At 43.9% G+C, this 20,036-nt stretch overlaps 1 protein-coding gene across 1 annotated transcript in view; it reads right to left on the reverse strand.

Moving 5' to 3' along the window:
• Positions 1-2,085: 2,085 nt before the first annotated feature.
• wdr48 (WD repeat domain 48) overlaps positions 2,086-20,036 on the reverse strand; it is a 97,319-nt gene continuing 79,368 nt past the window's right edge. Inside the window, exons 14-19 of the mRNA XM_033043746.1 lie at positions 17,191-17,286; positions 13,861-13,966; positions 11,720-11,807; positions 9,071-9,147; positions 5,856-6,048; positions 2,086-3,356 (exon numbers count right to left, since the gene is read on the reverse strand). Of these exons, the coding sequence (XP_032899637.1) occupies positions 3,261-3,356; positions 5,856-6,048; positions 9,071-9,147; positions 11,720-11,807; positions 13,861-13,966; positions 17,191-17,286 (656 nt within the window). The 3' untranslated portion in view covers positions 2,086-3,260. The remainder of the gene's footprint in view (positions 3,357-5,855; positions 6,049-9,070; positions 9,148-11,719; positions 11,808-13,860; positions 13,967-17,190; positions 17,287-20,036) is intronic.

Genomic DNA, 20,036 nt, shown 5'->3' on the forward strand with positions numbered 1-20,036 from the left:
GTCCAAGTCACCCTGCAGTCTCACAGCATCCTCCTCACAGTTCACACTGCCACCCAGCTTTGTGTCATCTGCAAATTTGCTAATGTTACTTTGAATCTATCTAAATCATTGATGTATATTGTAAATAGCTGCGGTTCCAGCACAGAGCCTTGCGGTACCCCACTAGTCACTGCCTGTCATTCTGAAAGGGACCAGTTAATCCCTACTCTTTGTTTCCTGTCTGCCAACCAATTTTCTATCCATGTCAGCACTCTAACCCCTAATCTCCTATGTGGGACCTTATCAAATGCTTTCTGAAAGTCCAGGTACACAACATCCACTGGCTCGTCCTTGTCCATTTTCCTAGTTACATCCTCAAAAAATTCCAGAAGATTAGTCAAGCATGATTTCCCCTTTATAAATCCATGCTGACTCGGACCGATCCTGTTACTGCTATCCAAATGTGCCGCTATTTCATTTTTTATAATTGACTTCAGCATCTTCTCCACCACCGATGTCAGGCTAACTGGTCTATAATTCCCTGTTTTCTCTCTCCCGCCTTTCTTAAAATGTGGGATAACATTAGCTACCCACCAATCCACAGGAACTGATCCTGAATCTATAGAACATTGGAAAATTATCACCAATGCGTCCACGATTTCTGGAACTACTTTCTTAAGTACCTTGGGATACAGACCATCTGGCCCTGGGGGTTTATCAGCCTTCAGTCCCATCAGTCTACCCAACACCATTTCCTGCCATGTGGATTTCCTTCAGTTCCTCCGTCACCCCAGATCCTCTGGCCACTATTATATCAGGACGTTTTAGGTCGAGACGTCTTCAGACTGTAGAGGGGTCTCGACCTAAAATGTCACCCATTCCTTCAAACAAACTTTTTCACTGTTTCTCCATACAAATAATAATGTACACAGCCGATGAATACTGGGCAGATTAATGGGCAGAGGGAGACAACGGCAAATTCCAATGGACATAAAATGGATCAATGCTTAAAAATGGCCATATATTGCCACCGCATGAAAGGGTGGCACAGTGGCGCAACAGGTAGAGATGTTGCCTCACGTTACCAGAGACCCGGGTGCAATCCTGACCTCGGGTGCTGTCTGTGTGTACTTTGCATGTTCAACCTGTGACTGTGGGTTTCCTCCGGGTGTTCTGGTTTCCTCCCACATCACAAAGACGAGCGGATCTGTAGGTTAATTGGCCTCTGCAAATTTCACTTAAAGCGCAGGAAATGGATGAGAAAGTGGGATAACATAGAACTAGTGCGAATGGGTGATCGACGGTTGGCGTGGATTCGGTGGGCTGAATGATGTATTTCTGTGGTGTACTTCTAAACTAAACAAAACTTAATTTTTCCTTACTTTTACATTCATTTAGATTAATTAGCTGCACCCAACACCTAACATTTTAATTGAAAATATGAACTAGAGTAGCATTGCTACCCTACAGTGCCAGACACCCGGGTTCGATCCTGACTACAGGTGTACGAAGTTTGTATGTTCTCCCCGTGGGTTTTCTCTGGGTGCTCCGGTTTCCTCCCACACTCCAAAGACGTGCAGGTTTGTAAGTTATTTGGCTTCGATAAAGAAATGTAATTGTCCCTAGTTTGTAGGATCGTGTTAATGTATGGGGCGATCGCTGGTTGGCATGGACTAGGTGGGTCGAAAGGGCCTGTTTCTGCGCTGTATCTCTAACACCATATCATACTAAAATGCACCAGCTTTAAGAATACCCTGTCCTGTATATCTTTAGTTATTACTAGGGTGACACGGTGGTGCAGCAGTAGAGTTGCTGTCTTAGAGCGCCAAAGACTAGGGTTCGATCCTGACTACGGATGCTGTCTGAACGGAGTTTATACGTGATCTGCGTGAGTTTTCTCTGGGACGCTCTGGTCTCCTCCCACATTCCAAAGATGTACAGGTTTGTTGGCTAATTGGCTTGGTGTAAATGTACATTCTCCCTAGTGTGTGTAGTATGGTGTTAGTGTGCAGGAATCGCTGGTCGGTGCAGACTCGGTGGGCCGAAGGGCCTGTTTCCACATTGCATCTCTAATAAAATTAACTAAATTAGATTGAAAGCATTACAATGATCTAAATATTATTTTATTTATGCCTTAATGTTTCAACTCTGGATCTACAATATCCAAAAAAAAATTGCGATCAGCTACAAAGTCTCAAAAGCTTTCCATTTTAAAAAAAATTAAAAAAAATTCAGTCAGCTGAATAAAAAAGTACAGTATTTACAACAAACTCCTCCCAAGATGGGGTCTGGATATAGGTGGTCCTTCTGACCATTGGATTTCATTCTCTGGAAAACCAATCATGCTTTTACTTTTCTGTACTTTTACTGTTCCTTTTACTGTACTTAACTTTCCTTTAGCCTGGCCTCAGTCACTTCCCCGTGATCCCAATCATCTTTCGATCATTCTAACAAAGAACTTGACCCCCATAACCTTGAAAATGTGCTTACGCCCTGCTACCTGGATTTTTGTTCTCTTTCCAGTTAAATTATTTCTACAAGATCTCATCTCTTGCTAGATTAGCTCTGATAGATGTAGCACCGCTAATTATACCGAACAAAACGTACAAACATAAATACTGAGAACATTCGATCGGGGGTACAATTTACATTTAGCTTGCAGCTTGGTTCCAACACTAGCGATGAATCTGCTCTCTGCATTTTCCCTTTTGATTCCAATCAGCCACTCTACTTCATAAAGGAGCCATCAGGACTGCTGACATTTAGATGCCGTCGAAAAAAATGCCTGGAATGTATGGAGAAATACAATTCACACAGGTAACATCACATGTAGTAAGGCGACTACGACAGCTAGCCTAGCCTGGTGCCCATGCAGACATATCTGAGACAATGGGTTAAAGGAACTGGAAGAGGTGGTTATGTCCATTATCTGGAGCATTTATCTATGTATTTAAACCTGCACAGAGTATTAACCACCGCACTATATATCTACTATAACCTTTGGCCTGCCCGTTCTAATTAAGACAGTGCATTGGGATCGTTTAAATTTACATTCTGCATTCTTCCTAAATTATATGACGTTGGAAGTGCCTGTATAATTTGGCACTTCTGTCTGTAGGGGATTAATCGACGGGCTGGGTCTAAAATTGAGCGGTGCAAGGGGGCAGCATTACTACTCGTTTCGCCCAGTACAGATGGTGAAATTGGGCGCGGAGGGAGAGTTCGCCATGAAACTGCTGGCTCGTGCGAGCCACCAAGCCCTCGGCTCCCTTGCTTGGACATCACGTTGACTTCTGCCGATAATGGAGCGTCAGGTCCCCTCCGCTTTTCCAGATGAAATGCTTCACTGTCCGCAGGTCCATGTTTGGATCGAGTACCTGGAATGGGATTTGGAGTAAGTGGTGCTGTCGATTAAACAGTCCGTAACGCCCGAACATGGCTGCTGTGGTGGTGCACAAACGCCTATCTTTAATCAGACTTTACTGGACTTGTAATCATGTATAGTCTTTCTGCTGATCTGGATAGCACACACCACTTTACCTCAGTGCACATGACAATAAACGTAACTAACTAACAATACAATAGAACTTTATTGATCCCAGGAGGGAAATTGATCTACCAACAGTCATAAAACACAAGAAGATGCATGAAACACAAAATTCAAGCGACAAGTGGAAATTCCAGGATTTGGGATGTGCAAAGATTGGGGAGGGGGGACGGAGGGGAAGGGAAGTCAGTTTACCCCACAGCAGAAGGGGGAGGAGTTGTACAGTTTGATAGCCACAGGGGAAAAGGATCTCATGGTGTGTTCTGTGCTGCAAACTATGTCTACCTATGTGTGGCAAGGAACTTCAGATGCTGGTTTACACCGAAGATAGAGTAACTCAGCAAGTCGGACAGCATCTCTGGAGAAAAGGAATGTGTGACGTTTCCTGACAGTCTGAGGAAGATTCTCAACTCGAAACGTCACCTGTTCCTTTTCTTCAGAGATGCTGCCTGACCTGCTGAGGTACTCCAGCATTTTGTGTATAACTAACTGCCCAACCAACTATCTAATGAATTAGCTAACTAACTAACTGTGGCATGGCTAGCCGAGCTGCTAACTTGCAGCTTCAGCAATCTGGGTTCATTCCTAATCTCCAGTGCTGTCTGTGTGGAGTTTGCATGTTCTCCCAGTGGCAGGGTAGGTAGAATATGTGATAGGACAGTGGGATAGGTTTGCAGGGAAAACTGGTAAGGGGTAGGATTGTTCTACAATGGCAAGGGTCAAGTGGCAATGTCGTAAGGACCAATGTAGAAATCACGAATAACACCAAGTATTGAGTGACGTGTTTTACCCTGGTAATGCAAACCAGGGCAGAGCAGTGAATGTTAGGGCCTTGAGGAGTGTTGTAGAACAGAGACACCTAGGGGAGCAGGTTTATAGTTCCAAGAAAGTGGTGATGCAGGAGGACAGAGCAGAGAATGCAACATATTTTTTTATTTTTTTTAGATGTTTTTATTAAGGACAGTGCATATTTATAAACATTTGCATGCAATACGCAAGATTATAGCTATAGGCTAATTTCCATCTGTAGTCCCTCTGGTAAACCAGGTTAACACATCACAACACATTCAATCCATAAGAAAAGAATCAAAACAAAACAAAAGACAAACAAAAAACATAACAAAACAGACAATAAAGTTAAAAAGTAACAATAAAAGACTGCCAGATGATTATATTACGGTTGATTATGAATACAGGTTTGATTTTCCAGTAACCATTTTTTGAGTTGTTTTGTAAATGTGGTGATGGTTGGCAGATCCCGTATGAAGCAGGGGATCGCGTTCCAGGTATGCGACGCTCTATAGGAAAATACTGTCTGGCCAAATACACTTTTCTTAAACGGGACAACACAATCACCCCTGGATGCTGCTCTTGTCGACCTATGCTTGCCTTCATTGGGAAGGGCGTTGTGTATAAGGGTTGGGACATATAAACTGTGGATGCTGGTTTACATTGCGTTTGTTTATGTTACCCAAGCAGAATATGAGATTATTATTATTAGCCGTTATCAGGGTGAGAAACTATTCTTTTGAGTGTCACGGTTTCTTTCCCTTGAGCACTTTCTTCCATCCAAGGAAACAGTTGGGGCCTTGATCTAACGATGTGGTCACTGTTATGTGGTCATGTTTCTATTATGTGGTCAGGTCAGGTGGAATGCATTTGATGTGGAAAGCATTTTATGAGGATGCATCAGAGCATGGTATGGGACCAGCTCCATCCAAGATGACAAGAAATTGCGGTGAATTGTGGACGCAACCCAGTCCGTCACACAAACCAACTTCCCTGCCACTGAGTTCATCTACACCTCACGCTGCCTCGGCAAGGCCACCAGCATAATCAAGGACGAGTCGCACCCCGGTCACTCCCTCTTCTCCCCTCTCCCATCGGGAAAAAGTGTGAAAACACACACCTCCAGATTCAGGGACAGTTTCTTCCCAGCTGTTATCATGCACTGAACCATCCTGTCAACAACTAGAGATCTGTCCTGAGCTACTATCTATCTCATTGGAGACCCTTGGACTATCTTTGTTTGGACTTTACTGTACTTTAACTTGTACTAAACATTATTCATGTCATCCCCTTTATCATGTATCTGTACACTATGGACGGCTTGACTTGTCTCTCCGCTGACTGGTTAGTACCCAACAAAAACTTTTCACTGTACCACTGAACACGTGGCAATAAACTAAACTCAAACTCAGATTAGGCATGAACTGGAGGAATCCATGACAAGAAATGATCCATAATACCAAGAGGCAAGGACATCCCGCAGAAACATGGTATGATCTTGAGCAAAGAACAACATGTTCACACCAGGCATTATACTAACCTGATCTTGACAAAGAAGTTCGATCTTCTCCTCGGCCAGCACAGCAATGTCTTCTTCCTTGTCCTGCTCCCCGGGCTTCTCATTGTTTGAGGAGCTTGTCGTTTGCGATTCATTATCCAGGTTGATGATCTTCTCATAAACATGTTCCATCACTTTTCGAACCTGCAGCATGTCACTGGCCGACAAACGATCCCTACAACACGATTAGAAGTGCAGAGATAATCAATGGAGCCCTGAAAACTGCACTAATTTTAAAAAAAAACATTTTGATTTTGATTTAGGAAACCTTTTTCTATTTTGAGGGCTCAAAACAGTAAACAAAATCGAGAAATTACAAAAGGAAATGTAATTTAAAATAAGTGCGAGGCTAGATTTACAGTGGCACCTAAAAGGAGAAAGAAAGTTTAAAAATTTAGGTTTCTGACCTAATAACACTTCATAATATTTAAAATGTTTAAGATACTTTTACTTTCTTATTTCTTACACAATCACACTTTTGCTCAGGTCCTAATGTGCCTATCAGGGGTATTATTTCTATAACTATCAGAAGAGATATAAACAATGGTTTAAAATATGAGGTAGACATAAAATTCTGGAGTAACTCAGAGGGACAGGCAGCATTTCTGGAGAGAAGGAATGGGCGACATTTCAGACTCGCCTTGCTCCAGCATTTTGTGTCTACCTTCAATTTAAACCAGCATCTGCAGTTCTTTCCTACACGTTTAAAATATGAGCTTGGCTCCTCCTCGTCCATGACAATGAATAGCTATTTCCTGAGTAAAAGTCATGGATTCCCAAGATTTTACTTACATTAGGGGTTTACATTACCAGGGACCCGGGTTCGATTCTGACTACAGGTGCTGTCTGTATGGCGTTTGTACGTTCTCCCTGTGACCGTGTGCGTTTTCTCTGGGTGCCCCGGTTTCCTCCCACACTCCAAAGACGTACGCGTTTGTAAATTAATTGCCCTTGGTAAAATAGTAACTTATCCTTTGTGCTTAGGATATTGTTAGTGTACGGGGTGATCGCTGGTCGGTGTGGACTCGGAGAGCCGAAGGGCCTGTTTCCATGCTGTATCTCTAAAGTCTAAGCATAGGAATCTCAAACCTGTCCATCACCAGTTTCAAAATTGTTGGTCCATTGTTCGTGATGGGATATGGGAGAGTAAATTCCTTCTTTTTATTTATTCATCTTTGCAGGTCATTGCAGTGGCAAAGAAAATTGATTTAGGGCAGATGTAGTCAGTTAATAAACAAACATTCACTAACAGGAGGCTGCACTTGCAGGAACCTTGAGCTAAGACAACTCACTGGAGGAACTCGATGGGACAGGCGGTATCTGTGGAGGGAAATACAGTCTCCATCAAAACAGTGTCTGTCCAGCTGCCTGACCTGCCAAGTTTCACCAGAAGTTTGCTTTTTGCTCCCTAAAGTCACTAGCATGTCAAAGTTCCACATTGAGTAAAATAAATACAGAATCAAGGCAGTATCTGTGAAAGAAATGGACAGTCCCCAATCAAAATGTTGTTGAAGAAAGTGCTGGAGTAACTCAGTGGGTCAGGCAGCATCTTTGGTGAAATAGGATAGGTGAACGTTGAACGCAGACTAGGCGAGCACTTTGCTGAACACTTATGCTCAGTCCGCCTTGGCCTACACAATATCCCAGTTGCCAAACATTTTAACTCCCCTTCACCATTGTCAGAGTGCGACCAAATGCTAATTGGAGGAACAGCATCTTTTATTCGGGCAACTTACAACCCAGCAGTATGAACGTTGATTTCTCTAATTTCAAGTACCCTTGCACTGTCTCCCCCTCCCCACCCTCACCCTCACCCTAGCCATCCTACTAGTTCCACTGTTCATATCCTTGTATCCCTTCGTTATTATCTCTTCCCCAGCCAACTTCTACTTCTTGCGAATGAAACATAAACCGAAGGAATAGTTAGATCTCAAGCTGGGTGTTGAGCAGTCAGGTTGTTATCTCAACCCAGCCAAAAATGGGCCATTATGGGATCCACCCTTCCATGGCCATCTGTTGCCGGTCTTGCTTTGTTCTGGCCTTTTCTTACCTCCAGTTCCCTCCCCTCAACTTTCAGTCTGAAGAAGGGTTCCGTCCCAAAACGTCACCCACCTTTTTTCTCCAGAAATGCTGCCTGACCTGCTGAGTTACTCCAGCACTTTGTGTTTATCTTCGGTGTATACCAGCATCTGCAGTTCCTTTCTACTCAAGATGTTGACTGTCTAACTCCCTCTATAGAGGTTCTGTGACCTGCCATGTTCCTCCAGCGTTTTGTTTTTTAATCCTAAATGTCTCAATTACATCTCAAATGTTTCTCATTGCCTAAGAGAAATAAAGCATCGAGTTGATGAAAAGGTTTATAGTTCAATTTTATCTTAAAGCTTCTAATAATTCCCGTCTGATCTGTTTTCAAATCTGAAAATTGCACTGCATAATTTTATAAATGCAAATGTACAAGAGTAAAAGTGATAGTATTTCTAACCTGCTGCTGGTCTTTCTAGGAGGAACTTGGCAAAGAACAGCCCCTACGCATGAGCTTAGTATAAAGTACCCGAATGCTAAGAACATTTTGTTCCTTGGATCAGTATTAAATTCATGCAAGAAATGTTCTAGTGAAGGAGTGTATGGAAACTGCCCTTGAGCACTGAAGTCAGAATTAGACGTTTTAAGTTTACTTGATACAGTTGGAGAAATAATCAGCAGGTAAAACATTCAGCTATGTGCATTTTACTTAGATTTCACTTTATAAAAGTGGCTAATAATCCTCTCAGAAATATTTTTAGCAAGCCACGTGGTTACAAAGTCAGCTTACGTTAAACTATCTTATCAAGGCAACTAATGTTGGGCAATAAAAGTGGCTTGATGTTCACATCTACAAGTTAATTGAAAGACGAACTTCATTCTTTTTCTCAAATCAACCTATAATAGTCATATTAAACAGGCAAAGAATAATATATGATCCAGTTCAACAGGTATTTATACAATACCAGATTTCCAATTGGTACTGTATTACGTTACAAAATGCACCTCTTTGATGTCCTAAACACAATGCTCATTGCGAGAACCCAACAGTCTCAGACTCTGATCCATTTGAGGCCCAACAAACAAAAGAACTAAAGAGGGAGTTGCTCTTACCTCCAAAGCAGGGTAAAATTATCTGCTGTGGGGAAATAATTACCAGCTGAAGAGGTACTTACTTCTTAAGTGTTTTTGCTCCCGAAGAAGAATGAGGTTGGAGGTAGAATGGGATTTTGTTGAATTTCGGCATGTTCTTCTGAAAAAGGAGGCAAAAATATAAAGGTGCAAAATATCCACAGCCAGCACACTAATAAAGAGCAAGTAACCAATTTAAGGTGTAATTTAACCAGAGTTATTTAATGGCGCATGCAAGTCGCATTCTTTTATTGCTAACAATTAAAATTAAAAATTAGCAGCACCAGATTTTGGACAAATCTTTTGATATGAGTAATAGAAGTTTGGTGCACCAAACAAGATTTTCTTAAAAAGTAATTAAATACAGTAAGTGGGGTGTGGAGAAGAAAGATAAATGTTAAGAGGACAGGTACATGTATAGGAGAGGTTTCGAGGGATACGGGTTAAATGCGGGCAGGCAGGACGAATGTAGGCGGGCAACATGGTTTGCATGGGAAAGTTTGGCTGAAGGGCTTGGTTCCGTGCTACAGAGTAGAAATGTAAACAGCTGGTAAAGCTGCTCCCTCACAGTGGCAGAGTCCAGATTTCAATCCTGGCCTCGGGTTTGGTTTGTGCGGCGTTTGCATGTTCTCCCTGTCACCGCGTGGGTTTCCTCCCACATACCAAGGAGGTTATTTGGCCTCTGTAAATGTGTAGAAAGTGCATGAGAAAGTGGGATAACGTAGAACAAGTGCAAACAGGTGGTCAATGTGGACTCGGTAAACTGAGAGCCCTGTTTCCATACTGTCTTTCAATCGATCAGTTCCGTTTGCCTAATCACATGGAAGCCAGTGTTCTCTCTGAGAATAATTAATTCTAAGGAAGCAGGGTGCTGGCTGCCTCAGGGAAACAAGGAGCTCGGAAAAGTTAAAGAGTAAAATCTTATTTAACTTATTTGCAAATGATAACCTAATTTGGGATGCCGGTAACTAATCCTGGTTAAAACGTATGCCATTATAAATCATTTACCGTGGCACACTAGTTTAAAAACATGAAATTAAGGTGCAAAGATAAACATGAAAGATTCTGAAGATTCATTTCAGCCTCTTCCCATTACATTTGCCCTCTACATCTTACAAAGCCCTGGCTTGGTTTCACTTGCTTACAAAACATGGGTGGCACGGAGGCGCAGCTGGTACAGAGTTGCCAACTCACGGCGCCAGAGACCCGGGTTCGATACGAGTGCTGTCCGTATGGAGTTTGTATGTTCTCCCTCTGACCACATGGGTTTTCTCCGGGTGACCCTGTTTCCACCCACATTCCAAAGGCGTGCAGGTTTGTGGGTTAATTGGCTTCTGTAAATTGCCCCTATAACATAGAACCTGTGTACAGGTGATCGTTGGTCGGCGTGGACTTGGTGGGCTGAAGGGCCTGTTTCCACACTGTATCTCTAAAGTAGGTCAAGGAAGGATGTGACCATACTGGAGGGAGTCCAAAGGAGATTCACCAGGAGGGAAAATTGAGGGAGTGGGTGACCTAATATAGACAATTAACACCGTAAGAGGCATAGAGAGGGCAAAAAACAAATAGATTTTTTTTTCATTGATAGTGGCATGAAATATAAGAAGAAATAGATTCAAGAAGGAGTTATAAACAGAATCTGAGGGGTAGGTTTTTTTCTCTTAATCATGTTAGAATTGATTTCTTGAACAGGCTGCCAGAGAAGATGGTGGAATCAATTATGACATTTAAAAGGCATTTAGACGGGCATTTAAATTAGCATTCTTTGCACTCATTTGCTCACATTAAGAACGTAGATGGGCAAAAATATCAACATGGACATGATGGGCAGAAGGGCCCGGTTCAGTGCTATAGTACTCTATGATCCTTGCCACAAGTGATTGATTAAGGAAAACTGATTAGTTATTATCTGGTGAGCAAGGGTAAGATTTGGTTTGGCTACACTGCTTTTCAGTCAATTGCCTGGACTAAAAAAAACAGTAGAGACATCGAGGAATGGGGTGCCTGTAGAATCAGGTATCTCACACAAAAGCAGATTTTAACATCTTTTCATGTTCGTGAAAAATTTTGCTTAACAAAGCATTCAAGTCTCGTGAATTTTGCTTGTTCTTGACCATAAGACTCTTCACTCATTGACTAGATCAAAAAAAAGTTTGAAGTAATCTTCTGTCAGAATTTTAATTCCAATTTCAGATAATGTGTGGTGGTGCTGAATTTGGAATAAAACTCATGTTTATCTTCTCAAGATTAAATTAGTATGGTATAACCAAACAGACCATTGCAATGAAACAGTCTTAAGCAGTAGAACAAAGCGGGGACCTGGCGGGGATCGCCAAGAATGTAGTGGGGACCCGGCTGCGGGGGCTGCTGAGAACGTAGTCGGGTCCTGGCGGGGGGGCGCCAAGAACGAAGGGGATCTGGCGGTAAACCTGGTTTGCCGCTGCGAGAAGATAAATTTGTTTGATGAACATTTGTAACTTTGTCGGCTCCAGAAACGTGGCGACTCTTTGTGTACTGCCTTGTTGAGGTCTGCTTTACCGGATTGTATGCAAAATAATAGAATTTAATTGTTTCACCTAGGTACATGTGACAATAGAATGTTATTGACTCATTGAAGTAAATGTCACTTTCTGTTCCAAAGCACAAAAACATTTCTGTGGTGGTGGGCGAACTGGATCAGCTGAGTCACTTACGTCCACGGTGATATCGATAACCCACTGAGGCACAGTTTCATTCAGAAGCATGGATTCTGTTTCACCCCCTGCGTCTCGACACAAAAGCCTGCAAGGAATAATTTTGTAAAATCCTATTGTTTTGGCTGGCTCATTTAAGAATAGGGATAGTGAGAAAACTGAAAGGGGCAGAAGGAATATATAGATCAACAATAAGCGAGTTCGGTATTCCGACTGCATATGCCCAGGTCATAGGTCACAAGCGAAGAACACTCACGGCAACCGTGCCGCGGCATGGACACAGACCTGCGCCTCATCCGCAGCCAGAATCGATACCGGGTCTCCGGTGACGCAATGGCTGTCGAACCGCCACTTTCCATCCCTGTTCCCTCCCGAGTGCCCCCCCCAACCCGTCCGGGGGCGGCCAGAGACGTCGGGTGTCAGACGGGAGCGGTTCCCCCAGGCCCACAGCCAGCCTGGAGAAGCAGTGCTAAATGCAGCTCTACTCTGCCTGTTAACCTTCCAGCCCTGCCTGGACTTATGGGAACGACGGCCCAGGCTTACAGCCAGCGCGGAGAAGCAGCGCTAACTCCACAGCTCCGGGCTGGTGTCCCGTCAGTCCAGGCAGGGCTGGTATGTTAACCAGGCGAGACAGGCAGAGTTGAGCTGGATTTAGCGCTGCTTCTCCGCGCTGGTTATGGGCCTGGAGGTGCCGCTACCGTCTGATTCTCGCGTCTCTGGCCGTCCCCAGGAGGCTCTCGGGAGGGGATGGGGATGGTCCAGTGGCTGTTCGGCAGCGATTGCGGCACCGGAGATCCGGGTTCGATCCTGGCTGCGGATGAGGCGCAGGTCTGCGTCCATGCCGCGGCACGGCTGCCGAGAGTTTTAATCGCTTGTGACCTTTGACAATTCTCATGATTCCTTGCGTTTTTCGGAATACCAAACTCGCTTATTGTCAAAAGTTTGCACAGATAGGCACCACTGAATGATTTGAAGTAAAGCATATATTAAGATTGCATTAATTTTTAGTTCTTTCTATGCCCAAATGGCAGCTACTATGGGACAGGGAACGTTAGCAATGTGGTTATGACAATGGATTAGAGAATAAGAAATCATGTTGTCCAATCTACTAAAATAATTTTTGTTCATTACACAAGGAAACATGAGAATATACAACTCGCTGGAGTTTAGAAGGATGGGGGAGGAGTTGGGGGAATCTCATTGAAACCCTCCAAATAATGAAAGGCCTAGATAAAGTGGTTGCGGAGAGGATGTTTCCATTAGTGGCACAGCCTCAGAATAAAAGGACCTACATTTAGAATGGAGATGAGGAATATCTTTAGTCAGAGGCTGGTGAATCTGTGGAATTCATTGTCACAGATGGCTGCGGAGGCCAAGTCATTGGGTATTTTTAAAACGGAGATTGATAGGTTCTTGATTATTAAGGGCGTCAAAGGTGAGAAGGCAGAAGAATGGGGTTGAGGGGTAGCACAGTGGCGCAGCAGTAGATTTGCTGTCTCACAGCGCCAGAGACCCTGGGTTCGATCTTGACTACGGGTGCTGTCTGTACAGTTTGTACGTTCTCCAAAGACGTACAGGTTTGTAGGTTAATTGGCTTTGATGAAATTGCAAATGATCCCTAGTGAGTAGGATAGTGTTAGTGTACTGGGTGATTGTTGGTCGGGGATGACTTGGTGGGCTGAAGGGCCTGTCTTAGTGCTGTATCTTTAAAGTCTAAAGATCAGCCGGGATCAAATGGCAGAGCAGACTGATTGATGGGCCGAATAGCCTAATTCTGCTCCTGTGCCTTATGATATGCGTTATGATGTGTGTCCATTATGATTGTGGGGAAACCATGTCAAGGAGATTTAAGTGCTGCCCATTAGGCACCTCTTACATAAAGGAAGCAATCACTGAAGGCTCTACCATGCACCCCTTACTTACTGCCTGATTTTAATTTGGGTTATGCCAGGGCAACTCTACTCTAAAGAACTGGTGCAAAAATGCCCAACTCCAGATGGCTGTAAGATGCTGTGTAATCAGCCACACATGCTATGCATGTTATTGATAGTCAATAATAGCTTAGCAGATAAACTTGGAAACCTCTGGAGATTAGTTGGCATGTGCCCACAGGACCAGAATACTAGGAAATGATACAATACCTGAAGAGAGTGCGACCTCCTGCTTCGCCAAATATGACCGGAGTATGTGGTGGCACCTGGAAATAACCATTGCCTTTCTGAATTCTGTTTTCTTGCTCACCGTTAGCTAAAAAAAGGGAAAAAACACAAATTTTGCCCAAAGGTGGTCAATCTTTAAAAAGTTGGCTATTCGCTTGAAAAAGTTTCAACACTATTTGAATATAACAAAATTATGCTCATCAATAGATTATATTGATGTACTTTGTATGCAAAAACAAAGATTTTCACTGTATCTAGGTACTAGTGACAATAAAGTATTATCATCATATTTCAAGGAAGGACGGCTTCTTCTGATGATCGGAATGCAAACAAATGGGCAAATTTCAATGTCATTTTCATTATCACATCTCTCTACAGATCTTAGAACTTATAAAGCATTGGAAGGCTAGCTAAATTTTCCAACAAAAACAGTGAACACAAGCTCAATTAATGTTAAATCTTGTGTTCACGGTTATAAAACATTGAACAGTACATCGCGGGAACAGGCCCTACAGCCCACCATATCTGAGCCAAACACGATGCCTATTTAAACTATTCTCTTTTGCCTGCACGTGAAACATATCCCTCTATTCCCTGCAAATTCACATACAGTGCTCTCCATAATGTTTGGGACAAAGACCCATAATTTCTTTATTTGCCTCTCTACTCCACAATTTGAGATTTGTAATAGGAAAAAAAATCACATGTGGTTAAAGTGCACATTGTCAGATTTTAATAAAGACCATTATTATACATTTTGGTTTCACCATGTAGAAATTACAGCAGTATTTATACATAGTCCCCCCCCATTTCAGGGCACCATAATGTTTGGGACACATGGCTTCACAGGTGTTTGTAATTGCTCAGGTGTGTTTAATTGCCTCCTTAATGCAGGTATAAGAGAACTCTCAGCACCTAGTCTTTCCTCCAGTCTTTCCATCACCTTTGGAAAGCACTGGTGAGCTAACTAATCGCAAAGGGACTGGCAGGCCAAGGAAGATCTCCACAGCTGATGACAGAAGAATTCTCTCTTTAATAAAGAAAAATCCCCAAACACCTGTCCGACAGATCAGAAACACTCTTCAGGAGTCAGGTGTGGATTTGTCAATGACCACTGTCTGCAGAAGACATCATGAACAGAAATACAGAGGCTACACTGCAAGATGCAAACCACTGGTTAGCCACAAAAATAGGATGGCCAGGTTATAGTTTGCCAAGAAGTACTTAAAAGAGCAATCACAGTTCTGGAGAAAGGTCTTGTGGACAGATGAGACGAATATTAACTTATATCAGAGTGATGGCAAGAGCAAAGTATGGAGGAGAAGGAACTGCCCAAAGATCCAAAGCATACCACATCATCTGTGAAACACGGTGGTGGGGGTGTTATGGCCTGGGCATGTACAGCTGCTGAAGGAACTGGCTCACTTATGTTCATTAATCATACAACTGTTGATGGTAGTAGCATAATGAATTCTGAAGTGTATAGACACATCCTATCTGCTCAAGTTCAAACAAATGCCTCAAGACTCATCGTCCAGAGGTTCATTCTACAGCAGGACAATGATCCCAAACATACTGATGAAGCAACAAAGGAGTTTTTCAAAGTTAAAAAATGGTCAATTCTTGAGTGGCCAAGTGAATCACCCGATCTGAACCCAAATGAGCATGCCTTTTATATGCTGAAGAGAAAACTGAAGGGGACTAGCCCCCAAAACAAGCATAAGCTAAAGATGGCTGCAATACAGGCCTGGCATAGCATCACCAGGGAAGACACCCAGCAGCTGGTGATGTCCATGAATTGCAGACTTCAAGCGGTCATTGCATGCAAAGGATATGCAACAAAATACTAAACATGACTACTTTCATTTATATGACATTGCTGTGTCCCAAACATTATGGTGTCCTGAAATGGGGGGACCATGTATAAACACTGCTGTAATTTCTACATGGTGAAACCAAAATGTATAAAAATGATCTTTATTAAAATCTGACAATCTGCACTTTAACATAGAAACATAGACAATAGGTGCATTCGGCCCTTCGAGCCTGCACCGCCATTCAATATGATCATGGCTGATCATGCGATTTAACCACGTGATTTTTTTAATTACAAATCTCAAATTGTGGAGTACAGAGGCAAATAAAGAAATGATGGGTCTTTGTCCCAAACATTATGGAAGGCACTGTATCCATCTAAAAGCTTCCCTAGAAAGCAGCATGTTCCAGTCACTCACCACTCTCCCAAAAAAAACTTGTCCCGCACACTTCCTTTAAACCATCTCCCTCTGACCTTGTAGCCCTGCTCTCTAGTATTTGACATTTGCACCCTGGGAAGAAGGTTTTGATCCTTAAAACCCCATCTATACCTCTCAGAATTTTATAAATTTCTATTAGGTCTCCCCTAACGCTCCAGAGAAAACGATCCAAGTCTGTCCAACCACCTTATAGTTAATATCTTCTAATCCAGGCAGTATCCTAGTAATTCCCTTCTGTCTACTTCCCAAATCCTCCACATCCTTCCTATAATGTGGTGACCAGAACTGCACATAATACTCCTAATGCAGCCCAACCAAAGTTTATAAAGATGCAATATGACTTCCTGATTCTCATACTCAATGCCCTGACCAATGAAGGCAATCATATCATATGCCTTCGTTACCATTTTATCAATTTGTGTAACTGCTTTTAAAGTTATTGACTCGGATCCCCAAATCCCACCAAACACCAATGCTGTTAAGTTTCCTGCCATTAACTGTATATTCCCCCCTCCCCAAACCTAACAAATTAAAATTATTTTTTCTTAGTATTACTCTGTTTGTAATTGAAATGTTATCTTTTAACTTCAAGGTTTCAATTTTCAAAGTGGCTCCAGTCAAAGGATTGACAGAAGTTTATCTATAAGATTATCTTGGTACTACCCCTGTCTTATACATTTTTATTTGGCACAAGTTTTTCCAAAGTCAAACTGGATGCACTTGCAACAAAACGGCAACAGTCAGGCTTGTTGAACAAAAGGCATCATCACATCATGAGTGCAGAGAACAAGTTTGCCAGCATTCTGAGCTGTCAATGTAGCTGTGTTGAGACAAAGATGCCAGTAATTACTTCCCCTTGACGGAAAGAAATTGACAGATTCGCACCCAAGGCTTTATCACTGTCAACAGTAGGGTCAGGCAATGGGTGCTCATATTCCAAAAAAGGCACATGTTGTAATAACACAGCGGGTCACGCAGCACCTCTGGAGAACATATCAATTGATTAGATTTTAGTCATTTGTACCCAACATGACCAATTTTGATATGAAATACTGACCTATATTCATTTCATTCTCCTCTTCGTCCATTGGAACAATGTGTGTCCTTGGCCAATACTCCAACAAAGCCTGAAGCAACAGTCCTCCAAGGTTCACTGTGATATGGAAACAGTTTGATCAAAATGAAAATTGCCAATGAAAGAAAGGTTTATGACAATAAATTTGATTTTTGAAATCATAATCCAGTCAGAGGAATCCAAGCTGGTCAACTTAAATGGTATCTAGAATATGTACACTTCCAGATATTGCAAACTATTCCACCCAATAAACACAGGAAACTAATCGTGTGATCTTGAAGAGGCCATTTGGACCCTAGAACTTCCGTAATTCAACTCGATCGTGGGCTCTGAGCATCTTAGCTTCATAGATAGATATTGACAAGCTAGAAAGGGTGCAGAGATTTACGAGGATGTTGCCAGCACTGATGGGCATGAGCTGTAGGGAGAGGTTGAGCAGGCTAGGACTTGGGACGCAGAAGGATGAGGTGTGATCTTATAGAGATGTACAAAATCGTGACAGGAATAGATCGGGTAGACGCATAAAATCTCTTGCCCAGAATAGGGGAATCAAGACCCAGAGGACATAGGTTTAAGGTGAGGGGGGAAAGATTTAATAGGAATCCGAGGGATAACTTTTTCCACACAGGGGGTGGTGCGTGTATGGAACGAACTGCCGGAGGAGGTAGTTGAGGCAGGTAGTATCGCAACGTTTAAGAAACAGGTACATGTATAGGACAGGTTTAGAGGGATATGGGTCACATGCAGGCAGGTGAGACTAGTGTAGATGGGACAAGTTGGTCGGTGTGGACAAGTTGGGCTGAAGGGCCTTTTTCCACTCTGTATGGCTCTATACAGTCGTTGATCAACATTTCCTGATGCCTTTATCCAGACAGCACCTTGCAAATTCAACCCTTGAAAAGTTCAATTATGTTGATTTTGAAAAAATAAAATAAAACACAAGGGATAAAATGCTTCCTGATTTCATTCCCGGGTGACCCTTAACTCTAATATAATATCCCTCCTCTCCCCTCCGGGTTGGGAATCCAGAAAATGTTTCTTGAGATTTATGTTTTGAGAATACTATAATTTAGAATAAAATGAGATTATGCAAGGAAATGCAACGCACGAAATGTGGTTACAAGGAATTGCAGGTACTGATTTACAAAAAAAGACACAAAATGCTGGAGTAATTCAAGGGGTCAGGCAGCATCTCTGGAGAACATGGATAGGCAACGTTTCTGGTTGGATCTTTTCCTTAGAATGATCCCAAAATGTTACCTATCCATCTTTTCCAGAGATGCTGCCTGACTTGCTGAGTTACTCCAGCACTTTGTGTCTTTTTTTGCAACTCACGAAAACTGTCCTATAATTTAAAGCTTTAAGGGCTTGTCCCACTTGGGCGACATTTGGGCGACTGTGGAGCATCAGTGACTGACGCCCGTAAAAACGTCAAGTTGCACGACAGCATACACACTGACGTATGCTGTCATGTGGGTGATGCCAGGTAGGGTTGAGGCTGTAAAATATTCTTCCTTCAATGCATGGATTTTAAACATTGATATATTAAAATTAATACTGTAGTGTGACGTTAATCCCGAAATGAAGGCGAGGAGCCAGGTGTTTCGGGAGGAATTTTAATAGCGGTCCTTCTCCTGACCAGACGAGTCTGCAAGAGAAAGATGGCACTTAAACCCCTGCCCTTTATCTCTCCAGCTAAGGGTCGCCTCCGGACTCATCCATTCCCATGCCGAGGGGTTCGATAGTGGGAATGGCCCGACCCTTGGGAGCCGCCACAGGACCCCCCCCCCCCAGAACCGGTGGCACGAAACACACCGGCGGGTGTACAAGTCGACCAGACCGCGTACGGAAGTCGGCCGACCGAGGGGCTGGCAGAGGCACAATGGAGGCACAGGTCGAGGGACGGGCGGAAGGACAGGTGGAGTGACAGGTGGAGGGAGCCACAAAGGGGGACGACCTCGAGGCCAAGGCTGGGAAACCAGCACCGGCTGGTCAATGTCCAAATGTGCCGGCTTCAACCGGTCAATCGACACGGCCTCCGGCCGGCCCCCCATGTCCAACACAAAGGTCGCCTGTCCGTGCTCCAGCTCCCGGAACGGGCCCTCGTACGGCCTCTGGAGTGGCATCCGGTGGGCATCACGGCGCAGGAAAACATAGGGGCAGTCCCGGAGGGCCGATGGCACGTGCGGGTGGAATGTCCCATGGCGGGACGTCGGGACGGGCGCGAGCCTGCCAACTCGCTCGCGAAGGCGCTGTAGAGTGGATGCGGGCGTTCCCTGCTGCCTCGGCGACGACGGCACAAATTCCCCGGGCACCGTGAGTGGCGACCCGTAAACGAGCTCCACTGAGGATGAGGCCAAGTCCTCCTTAGGAGCAGTTCGGATGCCCAGCAAGACCCACGGCAGTTCTTCCATCCAGTCCGGGCCAGAGAGTCGCGCCTTCAGCTGCCGGTGGAACCTCTCCACCAGGCCGTTTGCCTGCGGGTGATAGGCCGTGGTGTGATGCAACCACATACCCAACAAATGAGCCATGGCCGACCACAGCTCAGAGGTGAACTGTGGCCCCTGGTCCGAGATGTCCACCGGCACCCCAAAGCGAGCAATCCAGTGCGTGGACAACGCACGAGCGCACATAGCCGTTGACGTGTCGGCCATGAGTATGGCCTCCGGCCACCGCGTGAAGCGGTCCACCATCGTGAGGAGGTGGGTGATGCCCCGAGATGGCGGGAGAGGCCCCACAATGTCCACGTAGAGTTGGTCGAAACGCCGGCGAGGTAGACCGAACTCCTGGAGGACGCCCGGACATGGCGCTGGATTTTCGCCGTCTAG

The sequence above is a fragment of the Amblyraja radiata genome, chromosome 2 (genome assembly GCF_010909765.2).
Source record: "Amblyraja radiata isolate CabotCenter1 chromosome 2, sAmbRad1.1.pri, whole genome shotgun sequence".
Classification (NCBI taxonomy): domain Eukaryota; kingdom Metazoa; phylum Chordata; class Chondrichthyes; order Rajiformes; family Rajidae; genus Amblyraja; species Amblyraja radiata.